General features: G+C 44.1%; 1 protein-coding gene across 4 annotated transcripts in view; it reads right to left on the reverse strand.

Annotated features, from left to right (window-relative positions):
- Naa35 (N(alpha)-acetyltransferase 35, NatC auxiliary subunit) overlaps window positions 1-18216 on the reverse strand; it is a 52167-nt gene that overhangs the window by 17272 nt on the left and 16679 nt on the right. For all 4 annotated transcript variants that reach the window (XM_087591451.1, XM_087591452.1, XM_087591450.1 and 1 more), the window contains 8 exons: window positions 12732-12798; window positions 12613-12656; window positions 11919-11969; window positions 11289-11372; window positions 10496-10610; window positions 7495-7673; window positions 3853-3912; window positions 1170-1276 (listed from right to left, as the gene is read on the reverse strand). In XM_087591451.1, coding sequence (XP_087447577.1) covers window positions 1170-1276; window positions 3853-3912; window positions 7495-7673; window positions 10496-10610; window positions 11289-11372; window positions 11919-11969; window positions 12613-12656; window positions 12732-12798 — 707 coding nt within the window. The remainder of the gene's footprint in view (window positions 1-1169; window positions 1277-3852; window positions 3913-7494; window positions 7674-10495; window positions 10611-11288; window positions 11373-11918; window positions 11970-12612; window positions 12657-12731; window positions 12799-18216) is intronic.

Raw genomic sequence — 18216 nt, forward strand, 5'->3', positions numbered from 1 at the left:
CTCATCACCAGTTCCCCTCCTTCTATATTCCATTTCCCTCTTAAATACCTGAGTAGCTTCCCACTCAACACAAACCTTATGTGAACATCCAAGATGCATGAGTGTAGCCTACACCATCTACCCTGCCCTTCTTCACTCCTTCAGCAAACATTTACTGGGTGTTTACTACTTGCCAGCCTCAGCTGTAGCCCTAACATTGTGTCTCTGAAGCTTGTGCTCTAATTGGAGAGAGCAGCATAGTAAACAAAGCAGGAAACTGAGAGAAACAGGGACTGAGGGTAGGCGTTTACTGGAGCAAGGTGCCCAGGGAGGCACACATGAGGGAGACACTGCACAGACAAGGCAGTGGCTGCAGAGCACCATGGCCCCCATCCTTCACCCCTTGTAAAGACCAGCAGGTGAGAGAACCTACACACTTCCAAAACAGCAAGAAAGCCAGGCAGACTGAGGCAGATGGGACAGCAAAAGCAGTAAGAGGCGGCTACGGGCGCAGGCAGAGGACAGGGTCTAGACCACAGCACACCAAGCTTTCTAGGCAGTCACAAAGACCATTCATGAACAGAACATGAACATGAATGGCAGCTGTTATCTCCAGCCTCCTTTATCCCCGGGAGGAACTCCTGAGCTTGAAACCTACACTATCTGAAGAGCTTCCCACAGACCTGAACAAACGGCAGTGGAGTGCACGGTACGCCCGAGCTGCTTCCTTTCCATGTCCTGCTGGCCTACAGCACTGCTGGCTTCTCCTGGCAACATCTCTAAATACACTGACCTGAATACTGACCTATTTCCTAGAAACCCAGACAAAGACAATGACTACACTTTTACATGTCATGGGTTTGACTTACTCAACAACTCAGCGAGAAAGTTAAACTACTAGTCACCATTCCATGTATGAAAATGCATTTCCTTTCTCATGGTTTTACAAATGCGGGGTTCTCTGTGGGAAATGGAGACTCAGTGCTTTCCTCGCTGTTGGGGGGAAAAAAAGCCCTAGTCATATAGGGCAAAACAAAACAGCTCAGATGATGGCTGCATGTCCTCACCCAGCCTCTATGACAAGGAGAGCGATCTGAACAGAACTGACACATGTTATGAAGACTGGTCTACGAGGCCTTCATCTCTAAGAGGTGCAGAGTAGCTGACCTAGCCCGTCTGGTAGCACTTACTTGGGGGAGAGCACCGGAGGACTGACGAAGGACCGGAGGGCATCTTTCACCATGTCTTGCATGAGATGAGTCCCAAAGACTTTTTTGTTATCCACGAGGAAAGTAGTCTTAAAATAAGCATCAGACATATCCGTGCATTACTACCATTGCCATATGCAGCCATCACACTGAAATATGCACTTCCTGTACATACTACAGAATATAAACGACTTAAAATACAAAAACAGGGAGACACTTTATTTTATAAATCAGTTTGCAAATCCTTACTTCTTTTAATTTTTATGCTGTGTGTCTGCACCACACACATGCTTGCATGTCGATGGAGGTCAGAACAGGGAGTCAGGTCTTCTGTGATGGGAGTTACAGATGGTTAAAAGCTGACATGTGGGTGCTGGGAGTTCAACTTGGGTCCACTGGAAGAGCAGCCAGGGCTCTTAACTACTGAGTCATCTCTCCAGCCCTCATGAATCTTTATTCAAGGCACATTTTGATACAGATTAAATAGCATGTAAAAGTGTAAATATCCCAAGTCAAGAAGGATAATGTTGAGCTGAAGTAGTGGGATCACAACAGACCTCTGCTAAATACTGCCCATCCTACTACTCAGTTATTCGGTGACATTTGCCTCTCAGTAAGAGCTTATATAGTGGAAGCCTATATTCGAGCAGACCCATTTAACCAGCTGCAGCGACTCATCAATCACTTGCCAATACTGCAGTGTGGGAGAGCCCTCAACCTCTCCCCATTCTTTGTCCCCTTCAAGATTGGTTTTGCTCCTTGAGTTCCTCATCCTTTCCACAGACAGTTTAGACTCTGACAGCTACCCAAGCTCACACCGTCGTTCTGAATGACATTACTACCAATGTACAGATCAGTCTGGGGAAATGTAATGACTTAAACATCGATCCCTCCAGTTTATAAAAAGGTTCCTGTCTCCTCCAATTTGACATGTTTCTGGTGTCTCGATCCTAAGCAGAGGCTCTCTTGTGCGAGCCGAGGCTTCTCACTTATGCTGCTGCACACAGCACTTTGAACTTTAAAGAGAGTCCAACTCTCCTGAGAGGCTTCATGCGGCAGCACACAGAAACAGATGCAGACAGACCCACAACCAAACAGCAGGCAGTGCTCGAGATACCTTGTGGGTGAGTGGGGGACCTACAGAGTCAACTGACATGGGCCTGTGTGGGCTCACAGAGACAGAACCACCAACCGAAAAGCATGCAGGGCTGGACTAGGCTCCCTATAGCTTTGTAGCCGATGTGCACCTTAGTCGTCATGTGGGTCTGCTATCAACTGGAGGCTGCCTACCACTGAATTCTGTGCCCCTAACTGGACTACCTGGTAAGGCCACAGTGGGAGAGGATGTGCTTAGGCCTAGTGTGCCTGGATGTTCCAAAATAGGGTGGTACCCAAAGGGGTCTTCCCCTTCTCTGAGGAGAAGAGGACTGGATGATAGGGGGGAATGGATTTTTAGGCTAGGACCAGGAGGGGTATTCAGAGCATGGCAAAGGTGGCGACAACTGGGTTGTAAAGGAGAGAAAACACACATGACCCAAGTATAGAAGTCAGAGGACAGCTGTGTTGTTCTGGGCATGGAACGAGTGTCCAGGTGTACATGACAAACACCTTTGCTCACCCAGTCATCTCACTGGCACGACAGCACTAAATTAAAACTACGGCTCTCATTGTTTACTGTAGGTGCATGGAAATCACTTTTTACACAGATCTTATTAATTTGTCCACTCTTTCTAACAAGTTCTTTGTAGACTCCCTGGCATTCTACATAGAAACTCTGTTGTCCTTATGTAGGATTTTCTGTACAGACCTTTATTAAAAGTGTTATCTTCTACTTCTGGTTTTTAAAACCACAAATTAACGTTGAACCTATCACATTTTTTTTAATTTACTGAGCTTTCCGATCGGATGGTAAAGTACGTGAAGTCTCAATGCTGAGCCCCACTGGCATCCCCGGGACTAACCCACTGGTCATGAAGTAATCAGAGCTCGCTACAGTCCGGGCTTCAGTCTGCCATGGCTTACTTTCTGTTCTGAGGGACACTTCAGTGGTGCCCCATGTTTGTGATGTCAGTTTGGCTTTGTTGCTGAGTTAATATTGGCCTCAGACCCTAACTGCTCTGTCCTTTCTAGTTTCTGAAAGGGACTATGTTGAACTGGCTTGGAATTGTCATTGTTGGAAGGTTTTGACTACGATTTCAATATACTCAACAGATGCAGGGTATACTCACACGATGCCTAAGTCTCAGGAGCCTGTCCTTACAGCGCATGTTATTTAGTCTAAGGACAACACCCTCACACTACTCTTACAATTATCCAATCTTCCTGTTGTCTCTAAGCAGCCTTCAGGTACACTGGTCTTCTCTACTGTCTGGTTCGTGTCTTACTGATCTCTGCTCTGACCTTTGCTATTTCCTTTTCTTCCCCACTCAATTTGTCCTTTTATTTCTTAAGTTGGAAGGTTTTTTCTGGTTGTAGAGCTTCTGAGGTCTGTTTTGTGGCCCATCAGTACACTTGTCAGGATTTCCGAGTGGGGGGGGCACAGCTCAGTAGTGTAGGACTCGCACATCAAGTGCAAGCGAAGACAAAATGAAATCCAATGTAGTTATCACTGCAGCACCTCTAAGAGCATCTGCTTTTTGTTCATCAATAAAATAGTAGAACTTACTTGTAACAGAGATCTTGAAAGAACACATGGTGACTGTTCACTAAATTCACAGAAAAAATCCTGATAGATACACAGAGAAAAAGAGGTATCATTAACAGATTAAACAAAAGCCAAAGATGTCTGCATATAAAGTATCTATTTTTGGAAATAATATTCTACTATTATTAAAATAAGATAAAGAATTACAGAACAGTTATATAGAAAATGTCCAATTATACCAATACATTAACTTTAGAATCTACAAAACCTTTTCAGGAACCAAACAAAAGAATAATGTGCTCATCACATTACATTTGTACACCAAGAAAATGATCTTAACAACAACTGAGGACAGAATGTGAGCTCCCAGTTAAAACAAGAGAGTGTGCATGTTAGCTGGAAAGAGTCCGGAAGTTTAGAGGATGCACTGCTCTTGCTGAGGACTGACCATGGTTCCCAGAACCCACATTAGGCAGCTCACAACCTCAACTGCTTCTTACTCCAGTTCCAGAGGGGTCTGATACCTCGAGCCTCCACAGACACATACGCTCATGTGCACACACCCACACAGAAAACACAGCATGTAACAATAGAAACACATCCTAAAAAGAAAGAAAGGAAGGAAGAGGAAAGGAAGGAAGGAAGGAAGGAAGGAAGGAAGGAAGGAATGAAGAAAGAGAGGAAGAGAATTAGTAACCAGGTAACTGGATTCATAGTAGATTAATACCAAGAAATATGGGTTCCTATAGGAGGAAAAAGACAAGAAAATATACAAAACCCATTACACTTAAAGACTGAGAAACACTGGCTAATTTTCTAGCTCATTTTTCTGAAGCTACCAGTTTTTTTTATGTATGAATTTTAGTATCTGAAATTGTCAGATAGTTATATGGCACTGGAATGGGAGGGAGGGAAGTCATCTAACTCCCACCTACTTTAAGCAATGCCTTCTCTCCTTTAACTGCTATTCCCTCTGCTTGTGAGGCCTAGAAGGAAACACTGTGCATTCCTGTAGTGTCAATTCCTTCTAGAGAAAATAAACAATCCTCTACCCTCAGTTACACTCACTGTCTTTACAAACAATCGTTCTAATTCTTTGCTGACATCTCTTCATCCTAAATTGTAGGTGTGGACAGGCGTTGCTTTTCTCCAGCTACTTATACTCCATGTGTCTCAGTCAGGTCACCGTGGCTGCGGTGACGTAACCGGACCCAAAGCCAGCTGGAGGAGGGTTTATATGGCTCATGCTTCCACTGAAGGGAGGCAGGACAGGACCTGGAAATAGGGGCTGATGCAGAGACCACAGAGGGGTGCTGCTCACTGACCTGCTTCCCCTGGCTTGCTCAGCCTGCTTTCTTATAGAACCCAGGACCACCAGCCCATGGGTGGCACCACCCACAAAGGGCTGGGTCCTCTCTCATCAATCTCTAATGAAGAAAATGCCCTGCTGCTGGGTCTAACGTAAGCATTTTCTCAGATGAGGTTCCTTCCTTTCCAGTGATTCTAGTTTGTGTTGACACCATGTGTACACTCCACATGTTTCAGTGGGTATTCTACCACAGTCTACCTTCTGTGTAAGAGCACATAGTGGACGTATACCCTTAAACATTATAAAACCGACATGTAGAGGGTTGGCCTAATGTGCTTGTATTCTGATACAAGCTAATTTACAACCCCCAAAATTGTTTGCCCCAAAGACAAGGGAGTCTGCAAGTAAGACAGTGAGGGACTCTGCCCCTAGTTAATTTTGATTGGTAAATAAAGATGCCAGCAGCCAATAGCTGGAAAGAAGAGACATAGGTGGGATTTGGGTTTCCTGGGCTAGAGACCTCAATGAAGGAGAGAGGGGGACAGAGCAGCCAACGAATAGAGAAGCTAGAAAAGTCACCCTGGCCTCTAGGCTAAGACAGCATGGCCCAGAGGGTGCCTGGCTGGAGTTAAGAGCAGCCCAGCCCAGAGGAAGCATAGTAAGTAATGACTTGGGTTATAGATGGGAAAGTGGATTCCAACAACATGGAGGGTAGGCAGCTGCCCAGCTACTGTGCTGCCTAAGGCATGTTAAAATATAAAGCTCCGTGTGTGTGTCCCGTGCCGGGATATTTTTTTAAAGTACTATTTACAATACTGACATTCATGAAAACCACTGTTCAGGAGCTGAATGGCATTTACTTTACCCATCTCACAGGACGGATAGTCACCACTGAATATTTAAAATGTTTCTTGTTTCTCAAGTTATAAATAATACAACAAATACACTCTTGTGTATGTGTGAATGCATGTGTGTATAGGTGTTTGCGAGTGTGCACACAGTTGTGAATACCTGTGAAGGTGAGGATCACTGGAGTTCCTCTTGGATGGCTCTCCACCTTACTTTCTGAAATGGGGTCTCTCACTGAGCCTAGCGTGTACCTTTCAATCTGGCTTCTAAGCAAGCATCCCTGACCGCCCTGCACTTTACCCACCTCAACAGTGACAGGTTTGTGTCCCAGTGGACAGACCGTTAGCCCTGTCTGGCCGTGCCTGCCTCCCTCCCTCCTTCCTAGCTCTCCACAGTTCCACAGCTCAGGCCTGGCTCCCTCCACTGAGGCCAGTCAGAGTCTGTCGGGATGGAGGACAGGAAAGCCAAGCGGTTGCTCTGCTGCTGCACTGGTTCATCTCTAGGAATGAGTTACCCTGGATACAGGGACAGAGAGACGATGTAATGACGGATCGAAGTTAAACTGATCATCACTAGTTAATGTGTGTGAGAAAGAGCAACAAATAACTATATGAAAAACAAAAAACTAGGAATACTGGGCGCATTAGGCCTAAGTATTAAGTATTAAGTATTCTCAAAGCAAACCTTTCTTTTGTTTAGTGCTGCTTGCTATGCTTTGCCTTGAGATAGGGTATCTTTACACAGCCAAGACTAGCCCATAACCCAAGCTGCTTATGCTTTGGTCTCCCTGGTGCTGGGATTCCTGCCTCTCACCCTGGAGTTCTGGCTCTGTTCTTCTTCCTACATGTTACGAAGTATGACGGCTTCCAATTATACAGACGTTTTTACTCAGTAAAGAAAGTACATGTTCTATAGAGTCACATACGAAGGTTATAAAGGCAAAACACTGAAAATTACCTAAATGCAATTTGATCTGAATAAACTAAAAAAAATTATACTATATAAGTTTATGGTTAGGATATGTCTTCAATATGTAGATAGAGCATATCTACATTGTAATGCTGAGATAAAAAAGTACATTAGTTTTCTTTCGTTAGAACAATATACAGGCACCAAGCACCATGACCCCATGCTCATATGGAGGAGCAGTAAAAGCTACGCAAGGCAGGACAGGTTAAGTCTCAGTGATTCGGGAGGCTGGAGTGGGAGTCACATGTTCAAGGCCTGCTGAGCTACAGAGCCAGTCAGTGTCAGCCTGAGCAGCTCAATGACAGCCTATTTCAAAGTAAAAACCATTTTACAGGGCTGGGAACACAGCATGGTAATAGAGGACTAGACAAGCTCATTCCAGGCCCCAAGTCAATGCCCCCTATGATGTTTAAAAGGAAAGACTCTTTTCTATGTCCATGCACGCACACACGCGTGCATGCGTCCGCCAGTCAGTCCCCTGAGCGACAAGTCTCCTATCACTACACCAAAGTTCCAGAACATCATTTTATACTCACCAGGATACAATGTAAGTTTGGTAAGTTCACGACTTCACAGACAGTTTTTATCCTGTCTATTAATCTTGAGAAATAGTTGACCATTTCTTCTCTTTTAATTATTTTTGCATAGCGAGGGAAGGTGGGTGGAAGTAATCTCTGGTTAACAAGGGGCTCAAAACCCATCATAATTGGATGGTCTAAAGAACAGAAAGAGGAAAGTAACATTTCCATTTTTTTAAAATAAAAACTATTAAATATATAAAACCCAATTTTTAAAGGCATTTCCAAATTCTAATCACAAAAATCTGGTAAATTTTAAAACTTGCAGCTAATTTATGTAATGTATGCATAATTCTAATGAGATTCAGAGTGTACTTCCCAGCCCCATGGTGGTGGATGAGGTTAGAGCTGAAGACTGCAGCAGCAGGACTTCAACAAAGGCCTGGGTTGCAAGATGACCCAGAGCTCCACCTTGAGAGGACATCTAACTTCTGGAGCTGTCTGGATGACCACTAATGAATAATTTGCTAGCCAGTTCTAGTGGGAGACTTTGTGGAGTACAACAGAATGTGTGATCTGCACCCCTGAGCCGTCCTGCAAGGGTCAGGACAGCACAGATGCTGACCCTGCACTGAACAAAGATCCTAAGGCAAACCATCAGCTCTGGAGCGCACAGCAAAGCCGAAGGCCTGAGGACAGACGGAAGCGAGCATCTCATGGGCCACCGTCCACTCTCACACCTATTCCATATACTGCACCATGTGACTCATCTCGTCTTTTAATGGAGAAGATTACAAGAGGAGACAAGAGAATCCCAGTGTAGAATCATAGTTACACTATCACTGCTCACACTAGTGTACACGCCAGCTCTTTCCCAACATAGAATCTGAAATGAGATACACAGCCCCCAAGAAGCAATTACACCATCTAGATCCCAATCTCTGCTCATCAACGACCAAGCCGCACCCTTAGAATACAGTTTCAGATGTCAGTGAGAGAAAATTAAGGCTTCACGTTGCACTGTGAAAATGAGAAACAAGACTGGCTGGCTGCAATACCCTAAGGAGCACTCTGCTGCTCTCAGGTCTCCCTCAGCCTTGTGCATGCTCCCCAAGCCTGGGTTTGCTTCCCTCCCAGCAGTTCCTTGTATGAATTATTCTTGTATGTGTCGGACACAGCTGCTGGTTCTTGGATGAAAACCCTTACCCACAAGCTTTCCTCTCACCTCGCGCCGGTGCAGTGGGCATCTGTACCTGGCATCTGTACCACACCACCCCAAAGGCACATCCCCACCACGGCGTCTCTCTTGATCCTCTCTCTCTCATCCCCACCACTGCCTTTCTCCTGATTCTACCTCTCTCAGCAAACAGTGACTTAGCCTCACCACCCTGACGACAGCTCATGTCTCACTGTGGTGCTTCATCTATATTCCCTCCATCAGTTAACAACTCTTAAGGATTCTAATTCCTACGACCTCCTGATGAACCTGCTGCCTTCCTTCACTCCAACATCATGAGTGACTGTTCCTTCAGTACATTAATCCTATGTATTGTCACCTCAATTTTCTATGGAAAATACAGCCTGACTTTTTACTATCATAAAAGTATTTCTCATATTTTATTCATGTGTATGGATGTGTGTCTGTATGAATTTATGTGAACCATATGTATTCAGAAGCCCAGAAGTCAGGAGATATGTTGGATCCCCTGAAACTGGAAGTACAGGAAGTTGTGAGCCACCATGTAAGGTGCCGGGAGTCAAACCCAGATCCTCTCTCTGCAAGAGCAGTCAGCACTTTTACCCTCCGAGCCATCTCTTTCACTCCCGTCTGCCTCAAGTTTTGTTCCCCCTCCTTTTTGTACAATATACAGTCCGAAGGGAGCACTGCAAGAGTTCAGGGTTTCCTAAGACTCAACGGAAAACTCTGATGGCATTTTGACTCTCTGAGAGCTGTTTTATGTGTATCAGTGTTTTATCTGCTTCTATGCCTATGTGCTATGTGTGTGCACTGCCTCTCTTGTGCAGAAGAGGGGTGTCAGCTCCCCGCTCCCCAAGACTAGAGTTACAGGGAACTGTGAGCTCCTAACTGCTGAGCTATCTCTCTCTTCAGTCCTAGGAGAGCTGTTTTACAAACCCATCCCATGTAGGGAGAGCATGAACAAATTCCATTCCTGAGTGCATTTACTGTCTTTACCATTTTATGTGGAGAAAACAGAAAGGCTTTGTTCCCACTTATAATTCACTCAGGGATATCATTATCCCATACATATTTGTACTGCTTAAAAATAATTTTGACAGGCAGTGGTAGTGAGTTTGAGGCCAGTCTAGTCTGCAAAGTGAGTTTTAGGACAGCTAGGACTGTATAGAGAAACCCTTTCTCAAAAACCACCACCTCCCTGCAAAAAAGACAAAAACCAAACAAACAAAAACAAAAACCAGAGTCGTGAGTAGTTTACACGTCGATAATTTGTCTAGACTACAAAGAGCATCTCGTGGACTTTCAGGATACTCAGTACTGTGGACACTCCAGAGTGTTGAGTCAGCAGATGTGTAGTGTTGCTGTTGAAGCTCATCGCACATGTAAGATCTGAAAGCCACCAACATGTCAAGCAGTCTTTTCCTATGAGTATTCAGATCCCGTGCATAATCCCCATGCAGTGTGGAGAGAGGCTGTGAAGGAACACTAGTCGGCCTCATGGTGTGAGCAACTGCAGAGCGACTCTGATGGGTCTTAACAAGTAAAGGAAGGGGAGGAGGAACAACAAAGTCACTGCTGGCACCCACCCAGCGCAGACACAAGACAGGGTCATATACAGGCCAAGAGTTAGATACAAGATAAGGCCAAGCTCTACCTCCTGTTTTCAGCGGACTAAATCTGCAAACAAGTCAAAAGCACAAGTATTCAGCCGAAACATCCCAAAGTCCAGGCAGTCTGACTTAAATGAAAGTCAGAGCTAACTGTATTATATGTTTTGGACAGAAATTAAGAAAATACAAGTAAGCAAAGGTGGAGAATTACCTCCTTTGGTAGTGCCATTCTGAGCCTGGATGCCGTGGTGCAATGAGGTGTGAATGGCAGAAAGAAGGTCTGCCGCCTGGACCATCAGTTTCTGAGCCTCTGCAACAGCACTGGTCTAGCAAACAAATCACCAAAACACTTACACACTTTCACTGAAAGATACACAAACAAGAGGAGATCCTACAGCAGTACTAAGACCCAATGCATGCACAGATCCTCACAGACTGTTCACTTAATGCAGCACTGTAGGACACTCAAATCCTCAACAGGAGACAAAGGTCCTCCTCAAATCTGTGCCTTTTTTGATGTGTTTAAAAAAATAAAATAACAGCTGGGCGTAGTGGCACATGCCTTGAACCCAGCACTCGGGAAGCCGAGGCAGACAGACTGTTGAGTCTGAGGCCAGCCTGGTCTACAGAATGAGGTCCAAGCCAGTCAGGGCTGTTACACAGAGAAACCATGTCTCCAAGAAAGAAAAAACAAAAACAAAAACAAAAACAAAAAAAAAAAACTCAGACATACAGTCAAATATAAAAAGGGAAGATTCCAATAATCTACTGTTATTCACAATTATGGGGTAGAGGGAATCCAGGAAAAAAGAATTACTTGAAACAGTTTTTCTCTATCCATAAGAGACCTCAGTGTGTTCCAGAATAGGAAGGATGTGAAGCTATAGTCACGTTTCACAAAAGCATCTGTATGGCTGTGGTGTGAGTACACAGAACCATGAGAACAGGAAGGACACACCATCTACAACTGACCCAGTACCAGCCAGTTCCAGCAATCCTCTCACCTCTTTCTTAGTGAAGGCTATGAGCACTGTCAGCAGTACTCGGGTGAACTTCACTCTGCTGAACGCTGCCAAGCACTGCTGGTGCTGGGAAGACAAGGGAGTGCGGTAAGAGGCGAGCCTGAGCAAACAGTCTCTGCAGTAAACAGGCCTCTCCTCAGTTTCTAAAATGCCTACAGAACAAGCCACCAAAACCCGGTGTAAACAAAGTCTACTCTTTTGAAACAGAACAGAAGCTGTACTGTACTCTAAAACAACATAATGCCTTTAACCCAGGGTCTGAACTTATACTATTACCTCAAAAAACAAGTAGTTGGCAGTTACAAAAGTTAAGAGGTTCAGTAACTTTTGATAATATGGAAAAGTTTGATGTTTACTAAGTTTTGAAACAAGATCTACAAGTGATCTTTTTTTCCAGCTCCTGCCTCCCAGGGACACTGAAGTTTTGAAATCAGATATTGGAGATCTGTATTACCACTCTAAATATACAAATACAAGTGGAATTAAGTGCCTTACAACATCCAGTTGCTAAAGAAACTAAGGGGCTTCCATGAATTACAATGCAGCTCAAGGAGCTCGGGCACTGAGAGAGGGGCTGCTCTGCTGTCATCTACAGAAAGGAAGGGCAATTACTTCTAGTTCAACTTCTGGGTCTCTCTCTTCTCCTTGTCGACTTCGAGTACTCTAAAATTAAAAAATAAAGCAAATTAAGACAAATACAGCCCCAGAGAAGTGAGTAAAGAAAGAACTAAGTTACGTTATGGGGTAAACTGGAACAAGAACCTATGTTCAGGAAAATATCTGACAAAAAAAGTGTCTAGTATTTTTCTTTTTCCTATGAATGTTTTATGCATATATTTGTATATAAGTTAGAAAGATCATGAAAGAAACAGGTATTAAAATAACAAAAGCAAAACAATAAAATAACAGAAGCAAAGTAGGTTTCTACTTTCCAGACGACCGTGATTCAAATCCCAGTACCCACACAGCAGTTTACAACTGTCTGTAACTCTAGATCTGACACTCTCACATAGACATACATGCAGGCAAAACACCAATGTACATATAATAAAGGTAAAAAAATTTAAAAAGAAAAAAAATCACTATCACCATTAAAAACTATCATTTTTTAAAACCCAGCCTGGCTGAGCCTGCTGGTGCACGCCTTTAAGCCTAGCCCCAAGGAGGCAGGGCAAGCAGGCTCAGCGATTCAATCACAGCTGGTCTACACAGTGACTTCCAGGCCGCCAGAGCTATACAAACCTAGTCTTAAGAGACAAACAACACAAGCCTGAAACCAGAGAAAAGGAGACACAGGAAGACGCACCTTTACTCTCCTTTGCATGTCGTCCTCCACATCTTTGAGCATCCCTAGAATGAGAACAGTAAGCTTTAAAACAAATCAAAATGCAAAACTTACAAATTATTGTAGTCAATAGTTTATACCTGTAACTCGAAGATCTGTCACACCGTTGGCCATTTTAAATCCATATGTCATTGACTGGAAATCTTCCTATACAAAACAAGAATAATTATGCTCTTTAATAGCAGCACCGCATTTCCCTAACAAACTCACTCTGTAGAAGAAACGGAATGCCATCCAGACTGTTTCAACACAGCCGTTACACAGCTAAGCCCTCCTCCCTGTAGGCATAACATCAGACACCCTGACACTGTTATCTGTCCTTGCCTTTAGAGCTCATTGGCGGTCTAGACAGAAGGCATTCTCAAGCAGCATTGCTTACAGAAACAGCAAAGAACATTTCATAGTCCATGGTTAAACAAACAAACAGCCAGCCACGGATCTCCAGACCCCCCCACCCCATCAAATGTTTAATTATTTCACTGATGAGACAATTAAGGGATCTGTCTCAGTTGAAGAATGAATTTAACATTATCTGGTAGAGTATTTCCCCTGCATTGTAATCTCTACAAATATACAGAGAAGCCTGAGTGAGTGATGGGCAGAATTCTGGGATGCTGAGTAACAACAATGAGCACTGAGGTCATGTCAGTTAGTGTACCTCAGAGAAAGAAAGAAACACTCCTTCAGGAGAAAAAGAAAATACCCAAGCCATGCTCCTGCCTTGTAAAACTGGGTAGTGTATGACGTATATGCTCCGGTGAGTTTCGGAGCCAGTCTGCCCTCCAAGTTCAGTGTACACCCTCTCTACTTTCACATGGACCTCTACTCCCCAAGCTTTACAACTGTCCGGAAAGAAGCCCTGATGCCCACTTCCCTAACATTTATCAGGTGGGCTCCACCCTTCACCTCCTCATCCTACGCATAAGAAAACCTACATGTCTGACTTCCAAGTTTAGCCTAATCATTTCTCACCCCTTCACATCTCTCCCTAGTTTAAGTGACCACCACCTCTCATCCCTGTTGACTAGACGAATCCTCCACTTGTTATAACTCCACCCCATCCCCACCTCAATAGATTGGTGCTGGTGGGGCAGGGACAACACACTAAGTAGCCCTGGTTGGCTTAGAACTCAGTGCTGTTTGCCTCTGCTTCCTGAATGGTAGAAAGAAGGGTGTGTGCCATCGTCCACAGACTAGTCCTTGCTGCAATGTATTCAACTACCAAATGTCAGAGGAATTGCTACAGAAGTCAGAACATGCTGCTCATCCATTTAAAAGCCCTTGCATGGTTTCATTAGCTCACAGTAACTTCCTACAGGCTGACACCACCTCCAAAGTCTGTACAACTATCTTCAAGGCTCATCCCTTACTATATCCTAGCCTTTAGCATCGGTTCCTCAGCGGACAGTCTTTCTCTTGCATCTCCACCCCTACCCTCACAAAGACAGGGTTTGTCTGCATAGCCCTGGCTATCCTAAACTCACTCTGTAGACCACACTACATAGCCTCAAACTCAGAACTCCATCTGCCTCTGCCTCCCCATTGGTGGATTAAAGAACTGCACCTCCCCGCTGGGCTCCTGCATCCTCTTAGCACACTTGCTTGACCCATGGATTTTCTTCACAGAGCTTCTTACCACATGACATTCTCTTTGTACTTACTCACACATTAACTACGTTGTCCACAGAATATATCCACGAGATTAAGGACTTGTTTAATTAATTCACTGCTTCACCTTCAGGGGTTAGCACAGGGTTTGGCACAAACATTCTTATGGCTCAATGTGTGTGATGAATGATTCTGTACTGGTTGGTTTTTGTCAACCTGATACAACGCCAGACTTAGGTGTGAAGAAAATGCCCTAATCAGACTGGCCTATAGGAAGTCTGTGGTCTATTGTCTTGGTTAATGGCTGAGGTGGGATGCCCAGCTTCCTGTGTATTACTACCACTCCTGGGATATGGTCCTGGGTTGTAAAAAAAAAAAAGGTAGGCTGAGCAAGCCAAGGAGAACAAGTCAGTAGTAGCACTCCTCCATGCCTTCTGCTTTAGCTCCTGTTTCCAGGTTCCTGCCTTCCTTGAGTTCCTCCCCTCAGTGCTGACTAGTTTACTGTCAACTCTGCACATTATAGTTACTTGGGAAGAAAGTGCTTTTGTAAGATCTGCGTGTAGGCAAGACTGTAGTACATTTTCTGAATTAATAGTTGATGTGAGAAGGCCCAGCCTACTGTTGGGCAGTACCACCTCAGGAGTAGTGATGACTGTGAAAATAGCTATTTACTTCACAGAGGCCACGAATGGATACAGGGCCAGTATAGTCAGTGTCCTAACTTTTCAAAAGCAAAGTCTAGGTTTTCAAACTTACTATATATAAAATCTTCCTTAAAAAACTAAGTAGGTCAACTGTGGAAAGACAGACACACAAATAAGCTGTTGAGATTTTAGCCATGAACTGTCAGTTTGCCTAAGGACTTAAAGGTGTTTCCTAGGGGAACATGGCAGACTCTGTGTGACCACATGTGAATCGTTCACCAGACCTAATTCTGAGTCACTAGGGCACTGATGCCACGGGAGACACATAAACAAATTGCAGCCACTAAAATGTTTGTTTTGAACATTTGTGGACTTACGGACAAAAATCAGTGAACCCCAAAAAAGTCACATCCTAACTAACTATACCCACAATCCAGGCAGAGAGTAAAGGGAGCTTGAGTAAAGACCACAACAGAAGAAACAGAACTACTCCACAGGACAGTTTTATATGGCGGTGATAGAAAGCAGAATACAGGCTTTAATTCTATTTAGCCTCTTAGTCTTTTTGCTTCTCCTTTCTTCTCCTTCCTCTCTCTGGTCTCCCTTGCCTCTGAGGTCTTTGATCACCACGTTGATATCATAGCTTCACAGGAAGAAAGGCTCAGTCTGATTGATTTATTGAATTATTGACTCAATAAAGAAAAAAGTACCAGAGAAAGTGAATATAATTACATCATAACAATCTGATGGTTAAAAAAAAACCCTCAAATTTGGGCAGCACATGAAGGACAAACTGATGCTAAGATTTGAGATAGAGCATAAAACACATCTGTGTGCTGAGTTAGGGAGACAGAGCGGCCAAGCATCACCTGTGACTAAGACAAGGGTTAGAGTCAGCATACAGATAGGAGAGATTACAATCAGGAGTAGAAAGGGCCCACAGAACCTTGGAGCACTCAGTCCTAAACAGGATGTCGTCATCAAACCCTCCCCTCAGCACACAGGGCACTATTGTTAAGTTCCAATGAGGACAGAAGATGCTAAGGAAACTGTCTTCCGGGGAGGGGGGAGGGGGATGTTTGCCCGGAAACCGGGAAAGGGAATAACACTCGAAATGTATATAAGAAATACTCAAGTTAATAAAAAAAAAAAAATCAAAAAAAAAAAAAAAAAAAAAAAACTGTCTTCCAGACCCAAGACTGACACACACATGAACTCACAGACACTGTGAAGCATGCACAGGGCCTGCACAGGTCCCAATGCTGAGAGGGGAATGTGGACACAAGTCCCCATTCTTAACCTCAAAGCTGTCTCCAGCTGACAGCCTGCCAAGGGAAAATTAGTTCTCTCTCCAGCAGAAGCTGACTAGGAATACAAACCACACTTTAAGGGAGGCTCCATGCCTAACAGTAGATGATCAACACAAACCTAGTGTTTTTGGAGATGTTTGGTCTCACAATGCTTTGTCTGGGCCACTTTAAAAAATTTTTTATTTATCTTTTATTTAGTATGTTTTCTGATTTTGTGTTTGTTCTACTGTTTTTGTTGTTGTTGCTGCTCTGTCTTTTTTAAATTGTTTGTTTTCTAAAGAGAGAAAGAAGGCTTATAGTTGAAAGGGTGAGTACAGGGTAGGATTGGGGAGGAGATGATGAAGGGAAACCCTGATCAGAGTATAATGCATGAAAATTAAATCTATCTTCAATTAGAACACAATGGCTCATGAATACACACATCCTTTAGTATACAAGAGGACACAGCAGAACACAAGATGAAAGCATGGTGTCCAGACCACCAGAAAATGGAAGGCGGAAGAAACGCGTGGAGTCATGCTTACAGTGAAGACAGGAAAGCACTGGCCATCTGGGGAGAGTCGGGGTGAAGAAGCAGGGAAAGGCCATGATCTCTAGACAGTATCAGGGTTCACCACAAGTTCACAGTCATGAACTGGAAGCAGAAATTGCTAGTATAAATTTGTTTTCCTCCATTCACCTTATGAAAAGATGGAATTTAAATAAAAGGGCAAGAGGGTAATAATAGTAAAAACTTGACATGACCAATGACTCAGTCCTGAATGAAAATCAAACGACATTGCTCTAAAGGACATAGTTGTCTAAGTAGGCAGGTACGGCAGCATCAGAAGAGAGGCTCTCACTAACAGCACTGACCACTAGCACACAGCCGTCTAAGGAATGTTAGCCAACAAGCAAAACCTTCGCTTCTGAAGCCTGTAAAACATACAACTCTGGAATCACCAGGGGCATGCATGCCATCTCTGCTGTCTAATCTGTCCGCCATCACTGTTAGCAGGCACCCTGGGATACAACACTTCACACCATGCAAACCTCAGGGAGCTTCTTCCCAAACTAGAGATGCTTCTCTCAGCCAAGCAATAAAGTAACAACAATTGTAACCCGACTTTTGGCTACTGTGTGGGTTCCTATTTTTTCCACCCTTATTCCACCCTTTCTACCCCCTAACATCAGGTATGAGAGAATAGGAAGGGAACGGGGCTGATGCTACTGTTCGGGGTGTTGAGATCCTGGAGGTGAGTTTGTCTTTGCTATTAGGTTATCTAAGTTCTTCATGTTGTTTCTTCTTTGCACACGACTACTTAACAAACCGCAACCAACAGCATCCACCCAACAACCCACAATGCCTCTCAGGGTTCTAGCATTTATATGCCCTTGAAGAGTGCCCAGATTTCCACGTCATACAATCACAGAAACTATCTGTGAGCTGTCAAAATCAGACCCCTGCTAGAGCAAGAAGCATATCATAGACGACTGCTGTGGACAATCTGAAGAAGCCCTACATCCCACACTGGGGATTCAAATGAAAACAATTTCTTACGTTTCTATGTTTTTAAAGAAACCAAAACTCTCACTACAAACCCAATGGGCACGGGATCTAGATAACAAGGGCGGAGCAAAGAGCTCAGAATTCTCCAGAGAAAAGGGGAGGAAGAGGCAGGAGAGCAGTGACAACTGTGCAGTCACCTAGGAAACAACCAACCTCACAGAAAGAAAAAAAATCCAACTTCCCATGCGAAAACATGAGAATGACACTTTACCTGTCACCTGACAGTAAAGTAGATCCCAGACTGCTCAGAAACCTAAGCAAATGAATAAAGTTATTGCCTGTGGTAGTCTGAGTGGAAATGACCCCTACAGACGCACTGGGAGCAGCACTATTAGGAGGTGTGGCCTTGCTCGAGGAAGCCTGTTACAGTGGGTAGGTTTGGGATTTGTGAAATCTAAGCCAGGCCAGTGTCACTCTGTCTTCCTGCTGCCTGTGGGTCTAGATACGGCCTCTG

The sequence above is a fragment of the Rattus norvegicus genome, chromosome 17 (assembly GCF_021556685.1).
Source record: "Rattus norvegicus strain SHRSP/BbbUtx chromosome 17, alternate assembly SHRSP_T2T, whole genome shotgun sequence".
NCBI classification, from domain to species: Eukaryota; Metazoa; Chordata; class Mammalia; order Rodentia; family Muridae; genus Rattus; species Rattus norvegicus.